Raw genomic sequence first — 10,267 nt, 5'->3', positions numbered from 1 at the left:
TAGTGTGGCCAACCCCCTCCGTCATCCCTCAGCTCCACAAACCCATATTCATCGTGTGAGAGCAGATTACTCAGCCACATACTCAGTCCAGTTCCCTAATTAAAGACGTGATACTGCTAGGAACACAATTCAGCTTTACTCTAACATTTACTTGAACATTGAGAATCAACATCCTCTTTGATTTAAATTAAAAATTCAGTAATCACGTACACATGCACATCAGCTGACTACAAATAAAGATGCCACTATGTAAAACAATGCAGTTTAGAAGGACGTTTGATGTGTGAAGAACGTAGATGAATGCAGTTATAAACCATAAAGTATAATGATTCACTCATTAGACCTTTTTTTTCCACCAGCAGAAACCTCATTAATTTCACCCCTCATGTGACTACTGATGGTGAGAGCTTGTAAACATGTTGGTTGCTCATTACAGTAACGTCATTAACATACATAAGTCACCCACTAAAGGTGTTATATTGTTAACAGCCACGTTGGTAACAGTAAGTATAAAGGCAACAGATTACGTGAAGCAATGACACAGAAAAGCAGTATGGATATGAGCATAGAAACAAAAAAGCAACGTTTAGATAGAAAATTCAGGAGAAAGAAATGTGGAATGAAATATGTGAAAGGAACTCTGAATACTTCAGCATATCAAGAGATGTTGGACAATTCCATCCTCCCAAGTTTGTGGGAACAGTTTGGTGATGGCCCCTTCCTGTTCCAACATGACTGTGCACCAGTGCACAAAGCAAGGTAAATAAAGACACGGATGAGAGAGTTTGGTGCGGATGAACTTGACCGGCCTGCACAGAGCCCTTTCATTTACTTTTTGTTTAGATTTAGATTTAGATTTTAGATATTTATTTCAAACATGTCATAATGAACACCGAAAGTGTCATACAGAAAATAAAATATTACAAACTAGAAAGAAGAGATATATAATTAACATTTCTTTTTGTTTGTTTTTGGTTGACATGTCCGAAAAAGAGTGGGAAGAAGTATACGCTTATTTAATCCCACCCCTTCTCCATAATTCATATTATCTGTCATACGTATATTTTAACCTGGGAGCTTGAGTTTGAAATTGGTTTCAACACTAGTTAGCATGTTAGCTTGCCAGCTACTGTAGTTCTTCACCAGCCAGCCCTGCGTCACCAAGCTTCTACAACCATATATTTTGTCACTTTCTGCTGAGATCAGACCAGACTGACCGTAATTTCTTTTTCATTCCTCCTTCAGTGGTTGGTTTTATAGTAACACACAATTTAAGTGCATACATTATGAAGCGCCTAATTGTGGTTCTCTTTTGTTGGAGTGTTTGTCAGGCCATGTGGTGTTAATCATGATGACCTGTACTAATCTCCCTCCTGCTGAAAGAAATGGCTGCTCTCTCTCCCCTCCACAGACCCTCCCCTCCAATACGGCTTCATAAACACCACCGCATTCAGCTCTGAGTGATAGTACAGCTCACAACTCTTATTGGAGCTGATCTCCACGTCTTCTACTGCCGAGAGCTATCTTTATTTTGTATCTTAACTGTAGCTTTTACAGAACAACCAACTTTACCGAGCAACGATAATATTTCCACTACTGATCTGGAGACAGGCATGTACGCCAAGAAGTGTGAAGAAGCAGGTCCACAAAGAGAAGGGTCTTTTGACTTGGCAAAGCCTGCCATTGAGGAGAAGCAGCTCAACAATGAAGTAAGTAGCCCTAATGATGCTTGTGTTCCGTGTTTATTTGAGAAGCTTCACCTAAAAGAAGCAGTTTTAAGTAGATGTTACTTTGAAGTTACCTCCTGATCAGGTTAGTTGACTGGTAGAGCTGATATGGTCCATGAAATCTGTCAAATTATTTATTTGTTTGACATTATTGAAAGTCTGAACCTATTCTGAAATGAAAACTGAAATCAAGTCCCCCCTTGTGTATTGTAAATATTTTTTTAATTTATTAAAAGGAAGAAAATAGATCTCTGGGGAATTATCAAAATGCTCCTTTTTGTGTAATATGTTATTGTATCATATTTGAAGACTCAGGTTCACTTCCTAGAGATCCAAACAATGTCGTATTTTCCCAGGAATGTCGCCACAGACACCCAGTCCACAATACTGCAAATGCAAGAGCTTTCATCGGTGGGCCGTAGGCTCAATCGCAATTGTGTTGACAAATTTGTTGATAGTAACTTGACAGACATTTATCCGAATGAAAACTCATCCATCCATTCATTGTCCTCCGCTTATCTGGGGCCGGGTCATGGGGGCAGCATTCTCGGAGTCCCCCAGATTGACACTTTCCATGTCAATCTGGGGGACTCCGAGGCGTCCCCAGGCTAGATGAGATATATAATCCCTCCAGTATTTTCTGGGTCCATCCCTGTCCGCCGGCTCACACAGCTGCCTGGCGTTTTTCTGTGCAGCCTGTCCACCATTAGTTACTCCACCGCTTCTCCAGTGGTCTGTCCCAACTCTGAGACTTTCTCCATGCGGACACCTCTGTCATCGTTGCAGCCTCCTGTTTCCTGTTTGTTTTCCTCCCATCTTTATCTGCGCTCCGATTGACTACCGCATCAGAGACAGTAGCCATCTTCCCGGGAGGAGCTTTGTTGAACTGCTTTTGGTCCAACATTTATGGTTGACATGTCAACCATGGCCTCAGACTTGAAGGCCCATGAAGACCCTCATCCCAACTTGCTTCACACTGAAACCGCCCCAGTGTGCGCTGCTGGTCACGTTCTGACAGGAAGTCTTTCTGCTTAGTGATCTGAACTGCAGCTCAGTTAGCTTTGAAGAATATGTTTATTTATTGACTGTAAAATCATGACTCATGCATTATGTATATATTTTGAAGGTTCCATTCAGTGAATTTAATGAGAACCAGGACAGCAGGAGCATCTCCACTGGAAGGCCCACTAGCTCTGGGAAAGGCCTTGCAACCATCATATTCTCACTGAAAAATGAAGTCGGAGGTCTCATTAAGGCACTTGGACTTTTCCAGGTGAGTGTTTTTATTGCAATGATCACATCTGGATGAGTTTCATCATGTTTGGAGGCCTTTTTTTTTCATCTTGTTTCTGATATTTGTGCAGGAAAAACATGTCAACCTGGTTCATATCGAGTCCCGCAAGTCCAAACGAAGGAATTCAGACTTTGAGATCTTTGTGGATTGTGACACCGACCATGAACAGCTCAAGGAGCTGACTCAGCTGCTAAGGAAGCATACTGATATTGTTGAGATTTCTCCATTTGAAAACTCCACTATTCCTGAAGATGGTAGGCCTCAGTTACCTTTGCAGTAAATATCATAATCAAGGTTCTTTTTGTAACTGTTAAATCAGAATTACACTCAACAGCAGAAACAGATGCAGGCAGATTTCTAACTGACCTGAAACTGATGTGTATTTCAGATATGGCTGGTGTGCCTTGGTTTCCAAGGAAGATCTCTGATCTGGATCTGTCTGCCAACAGGGTGTTGATGTATGGCACTGAGTTAGATGCCGATCACCCGGTACGTATAGGAAGGACACACTCTGATGATTCATTTTCACTTCTATTGTCAGGAAATTGTGAAAATGTAAACCGAGTTTTGTGCGTCTGTTTTTGAAGGGATTTAAAGACAACGTGTACCGTGAAAGAAGAAAATATTTTGCTGATTTGGCTATGAGCTACAAACTGTAAGTTCAATTGTTTCTTTGGCTCTGATGCATTTTTCTTTCATTTCGCTTGATGTGTATATGATTGATTCAGGACGAACCCTTTGAAAAGCGCCATGTCAATATAGAGGGGATTGTGAACAACAGTCAATAAGACAGCCCACAAACCCCAAACCACATCTAATACATTATAAGCATCATCTGCACAAAACTGACAAGAAATAAAATGAATTAGCAACTGCCAGACCAAACAAGATCATGAATGTACTGAGAAAGCTAAAGCTAGGCAGAAAAAAAACATAATACAAATATTTGGGTATATAAGCAAGAAAGTCAGGAGAAAATAAGTATGCTAATAGATTTGTGTGACTTTTGAGATTGTGTTTTCAATCTAAAGAATAGTTGCCATTAATGCATTTAAAAAAAAAAAAAAAAAGATGAGCTCACGACCTTCTCTAGCTCTGTGCTGCTACACGATGCAGATTGATTAATGTCATGATAAAAGCATGCTGTATATTTACTTTAACAGGAAGAAAAGACAATTTGATTTGAATTCAGAATATGAAGGATGTCATTTATTTTGCAAATATTGTTAAATAGGTGTCACAGGCATGTATGACCGGGCATCTTCGTTTCAGCTCAACTGAACAACTAAGTGGTAAACCATTAAATATGTCATACAACAGCTTCTGCTGAGTGTTAAAGGATGAAGATGTGTGTTACAGTTGCTTGCTTACGTATTACTGTAATAGATGATCGGAAATAATGACAAGACAATTGGTTTTCTCACTTTGAAAGTAAAGGTAATGGTGTAGGTACAGCCTTCTCAATAGTTAATCTGACCCACTACAATGAAAACATGCACAGCTGATGGATATGAAGCTACCATACCATAACATAATGCACTATTAATCATTGGTTCTCCCACGTCTTGTGTTTTACATTCATATGGATGTCATCTGACTCTCTGTTTGTCAGTGGCGATCCTATTCTACACATAGACTTCACAGCCGAGGAGGTGCATACATGGGGGGTTGTGTTCAGGGAACTCAACAAGCTGTACCCCAGCCATGCCTGCAAAGAGTACCTGAAGAACCTCCCTCTGCTGTCCAAATACTGTAACTACAGCGAAGACAGCATCCCCCAGCTGGAGGACGTCTCACACTTCCTCAAAGGTAACTCTTCTAAAAAGTGAATATCAAGATGGTTTATTTTGCGACGTTTATAGTATATACATTATATATTTTCTGCCAAACGTTCCCAAAGAAGATTCTTCAAATGACTTAACATACTGAGGCCACATTGTGTAACCTCAAGAATCAGTGAGTTTTTTCCTTTTTTATTGTTGTTATACATTTTAAAAAAAGTGTTAATAAAGAAGTCCCGAACTTTTCAGATTTTGATTGAGGCCCATTGATCCTGGTTATCTCAGTCATTCACAGACTTTGCCATCAACAGTTGTATCTCTACCATAGAAACAAACAGGCTGTGTGTGTGTGTGTGTGTGTGTGTGTGTGTGTGTGTGTGTGTGTGTGTGTGTGTGTGTGTGTGTGTGTGTATCTAGAACACTCAGGCTTCATCATTAGGCCAGTTGCTGGGTACCTCTCCCCCAGAGACTTCCTGGCAGGCCTGGCCTTCAGAGTGTTCCACTGCACTCAGTATGTCCGCCACGGCTCCAAGCCGTTGTATACACCTGAACCGTGAGTACACACACATACAGTACACATGGTGTTTCTGGACCTGTCTTCATCCAGGGTTTGTTACATGTAGGTTACTGATGAATAAATCTGCCGAGGCAGGCTGGTTGGAGGTGGAAGAGTAATCTTTATTGAAATAGATATCAAGCCTGCGTCCGAACCATGCAACAGGCCACACCCGTTCCCCCAATTTCTGGCAAAGTCCTGCCCAAAGCTTTGCCACCTGTTCCACCTACCGAGGCCTCAAATTCAAGAAATCTAAAATCTCCCTGCCACATGTGCTTCTTTTGAAGCACTTTCCCTCAGCACCTACCTACTTCCTGCTATTTCTGTCACCTTGGTGAATTGCTACACTTCAATAGGACAGAGAGGGGTTGCTCTGTCCGCAATCCTAAAGCTATATCTGTACTTATATGGCCTAGTTCCGGCCATTGTGGCGCCAAACAGGTCTCTGTTACTACCTTATATGGGCCAACTTCCTGTAGCTAGCCTTTGATCTACACAAACACAGAACTTGATTTAAGACTGAGGACCTCTTGGACGCAACTCCTAAACCGCGCCTAATTCCTTAAACCTTCACTCATGCAACATCTAGTTCTAGTTAAATAACTAGTCTAGTTTTAGTTTTATTTATTTTTTCACAATTTAAAAAAAAATACACAAAGAATGACAAAGAATACAAATAACATACAGTGCAGGGATAGGCAGAAAACCCAGTGGGCTTAATTTGAAGCCTCCATCTAAATAATGTTAAAATTTCACAATGTTATAAGGAAACACAAAATTAACATATGACTACATAAACATGATGAAGCTAATAGTAACAAATTATATATAATAACAACAAAATAATAACATCAATATAAAAGCAGAGAATGTGAGTGTGTAGGCTAATGTGTGTGTGTGTGTGTGTGTGTGTGTGTGTTTGTGTGTGCGTGTGTGTATGTGTGTGTGTGTGTGTGTGTGTGTGTGTGTGTGTGTATGTGAGGGGAATATTGGTGTAATTTTTAATTCCTTGAGCATGTGTGAATCAAAAAAAAACATGGCGACATGGACAACAGTACATGGAAAAAAGCAATTACAAAAAACAGTTAAATTATCTTTTAAGTATCTTTTATAGCATTTTTCGAGGAACCGTTTTTTGCCAAATGGGTAAAGCCATTCCATAATTTGGTACCCCCAAATCTTATTGAACATTGACCTCTGCAGGTAAGAAATTTAGGAGGATGAAGATCTGAAGATTGACGATTTAGGTGGGAATGGACCTGTGAATTTGCTTTAAAATAAGTCTTGAACTGCTCAGGAATATTCCCTTCACTTCAATGTGAACGAGAATGGGTTGATGACCAGATACTTCACACACTCTTATTATTATTAGAGTTCTTCAGTGAAGCTGTACCTGTATTTGCTTCTCAAACGTGTGTCTGATGCAGAGACACCTGCCATGAGCTGCTGGGTCACGTTCCTCTGCTTGCTGAGCCCAGCTTCGCCCAGTTCTCTCAAGAAATTGGTTTAGCATCGCTGGGAGCTTCGGACGAGGCCGTACAGAAACTGGCCACGGTGAGGAAACACATGCACACACACACGCACACACACACACACACACGCACACACACACACACACACACACACACACACACACACACACACACACACACACACACACACACACACACACACACACGTAAACATGTTTACTTAGATCATGTTTGGGGACATTTTCTGGAGACCTACCCTATCCACTACTTGGCTAACATTAACTTAACTCTAACCTTAACCACTGGCCAAAACAAATCAGCGGGTTCCACATTGGGCACTTTTGTTCCACAAGCCGCTCACATTAGTCTGAAATGTGTCCCTGAATGCAGCTTCAGGGACTGTACTGTTGCATCCAACGAGAATCATAAAGCAGTGGGTAGCCCTGCACTAAAATAATTCGCTTCTCTTCCATATATTTACTGAAGAAAGAATCTGCCAGCTGTGATTGGTTGTTACTCGTCACATGACATTCTAGGCACTCGGCAAAGCTTGTGCACGACGATGGGGTCACTCTCGCTTGACAATGTATTTTAGGATGAAAATGCAGCATGTGACTTAGGGGCCCCAAGTCAGGAACACACACACAACTAAAATAACATATATCCACCCAAAGAGGTGATATGATTTGTTTAACAATCCATTAATAATGTGTAATGAGGGCTGGACACTGAAACGGGTATTAAACGGGTCCTGGTTCTAAATGGTTAAAGCTCTGATGTTATCAGCTCTCTGTCATATTCTCCAACCACACAAACACATACACACACACACACATGCACACACACGCGCACACACAGAGTGTTACCGTGGAGACGGTGAAGGGAAGTAGGTGAAATGAACTGGAAGATTACTTGAGTTGACGACAATCCGCTCATTTCCGTAAGTGCCATCAAACCTTTGCAATAAAGAGCAAGTTGTTAAAACCTTTTTATGTGGTTCTTGTATGATAAGTAGGTTAAGCGGTTCCCCACCTGCGATTGGACTGACTTAGATCCCACTTCCTGGTCAGTTCCTAAAGCAGCCTGACTGGATACGTTTGAGTTGTTCAAGCTACAGACAAGTATGACAACTTCAGCCCCAGACCTCCAAAAGAAACCTGCAAGCGGGGAGCTGCTCAGTGAAGGTCACAGCTGACATGATGCCATGGAGTCTTGATAGTGCTGCCGGATTGGAGGACCCGTCCAGCTGCCCTTCCAGTCAGGCTCCTTCAACAACCGACCAGGAAGTGGGACGGGCCTCAGAAGTCCAATCACCGCACATCCTACTATCATACAAGAACCAAAACCATTCAAATAGGAGGGGTGCTGGCGGAGCCCTTAGATCAACAAGAGAAGGAAATTCAAGATTCAAATCTGCTCTGTCCGCTGTCTCTCCTGCTTCACCGCTATGTTTCACACAGCGTGCTGGTTCAGCAACATTTAATTATTAATATTTCAAATGTAAAAACCTTATCTAATCATGATTCTTTTTTTAAACAATATCTTAAAAACCCATTATTTAGTAATGAAGAAGAACCTATAAATGTATTGATAAGCAGTATCAATGAAGTGCTTACTATACCAATTTATACTAAAAGTACAACACATTTTATTGGAACCAGCTGATTCACCATTGATTACTTCAAAGTGATTTTGCAAAAGAAAGTAGCCATTTTATCTGTTGATGTGAACAGGGCAGGCCTGAATATCATCCATGTGTATTGTCAGCAATGCTGCTGAAAAGTGCTTTACATTTATGGTGACTTGTGACATTGTTGCAGTGGGATTCCTCAAAACTATAGAATACAAGAACTGTAATGAGTATTTAATGTTTTGAGATTAAAAACAAAATAGTCAAATATGTTTTCACATTTTGTATATTGATCATAACATCCTAATGCGCACACTTAACTTGACATCCATTTCTTACATTCTCATATTTTGTGTGCATAGGAATGTAAAAATGAATTCCTGTTTTGTCCTAGTGTTATTTCTTCACAGTGGAGTTTGGTCTATGCAAGCAGGATGGCAGGCTCAAGGCCTATGGAGCTGGACTCCTCTCCTCCATCAGTGAGCTCAAGGTAACACACAACCTGCTGTCCAGCTTCATACAATACACATTGTTGCCGACACTGTTAACTCCTATTAGTTTCCTAAATATGCCTTAAAAATGAAAAGATTTCAACAGCATTTGTTAATTTGAGTTTTTTAGCTTATGATCATGATTTAGATAAATGAACTTCTGACCTCAACAATCAAATTGTTAAGAGGAAATTCACTAGAAAAGTTAGTTGAAAGACAATACAATAAATGTCTCCTGTTATGTGTAATCCAGGTTACTGTAACCCTGTAATAGCATTTACATGCAGTCAACCATGTTACTTGACAAACCAGGTTAAGAGGGGCATTCTCTCTGACTGTGTATGTGTCTACAATATGTCTCTTTCTTCTGTCAGCATGCTTTGTCTGACAAGGCCCATATCCTTCCATTCGACCCTGCGGTGACCTGTAACCAGGAGTGCAACATAACTACGTTCCAAGACGTTTACTTTGTTTCCCAAAGTTTTGAGGAAGCCAAGAACAAAATGAGGTCAGTAGAATTCTGCTCTGTAAATGCAGTCCTTCCTTAATAATGTGGCTACCATCACTTCTCAGACATCGTCTCTGTCGCAGTAAGCAATTAATCCAACCAACTGACTATTGTATCACCGCAGAGGTTGGCAGAATTTTATTTTAGTCGCCATGCTGGCCGCTAGCTTACCCAAGCATCACCTTAGCGTAGCTGTAATAATGTTAACTAACTCAGTGTTGTTGTTTGATGTATATATATATTTTACATATATTTTATTAAGCGTTAAGTATTTCAAAGTCGGGTTGAATGTTATTGTAGTGACAATGTTTCAAAGGTTTCACAGAACTACTGATATAAATGACGCTGTTTCTTCAGGGAGTTTGCCAAGACCATTTGGCGGCCTTTCACTGTGCGCTATGACCCCTACACCCAGAGTGTGGACGTCCTGAAGGACACCGACAGCATCAATAGCATGGTGAAGGACATCCGGCACGAGCTGGACATCGTAGAAGACGCCCTGAACCGACTCAACAAACAACTTACAGTCTAAGGGAGGGACGTTATGAGGGTCTGAAAAAGATAGCTGGTTGGGGGAAAGGTTTGGGTGGGGGAAGTGTTGGATGGGCTGGGTGTAAATGGGATGGAATGTGTGACGTTGAATGTAGATTGGGGTGGGGCTAGGGAGAATGGATTACCAGGGTACTGACCTGAATCCAAGATGGTGGTTAGGTTAAGCTGTAGTAATTTGATCATCTTGAATGAAGTTATAATCACACAGTACTTAGTGCCTGCTTTATAGGCCTGCTAGTGTTGTGTACAGTGGCAA

General features: G+C 41.0%; 1 protein-coding gene across 1 annotated transcript; it reads left to right on the top strand.

The window, feature by feature from the left end:
• Positions 1-1,613: 1,613 nt before the first annotated feature.
• On the top strand, positions 1,614-9,991 carry LOC311010997 (tryptophan 5-hydroxylase 1-like; the record flags this gene model as incomplete). The annotated part of the gene is made up of 11 exons (XM_084005681.1): positions 1,614-1,709; positions 2,854-3,000; positions 3,092-3,275; positions 3,410-3,510; positions 3,609-3,676; positions 4,634-4,830; positions 5,220-5,355; positions 6,786-6,912; positions 8,855-8,950; positions 9,326-9,459; positions 9,817-9,991. 11 exons carry the CDS (start codon positions 1,614-1,616, stop codon positions 9,989-9,991), a joined length of 1,461 nt encoding a protein of 486 aa, XP_083861807.1.
• Positions 9,992-10,267: the final 276 nt, after the last annotated feature.

This window comes from Eutrigla gurnardus (genome assembly GCF_963514095.1).
Source record: "Eutrigla gurnardus genome assembly, chromosome: 1".
NCBI lineage: Eukaryota > Metazoa > Chordata > Actinopteri > Perciformes > Triglidae > Eutrigla > Eutrigla gurnardus.
Note: the sequence above shows the minus strand (reverse complement) of the source record. Positions and strands in the feature narration are given on the sequence as shown.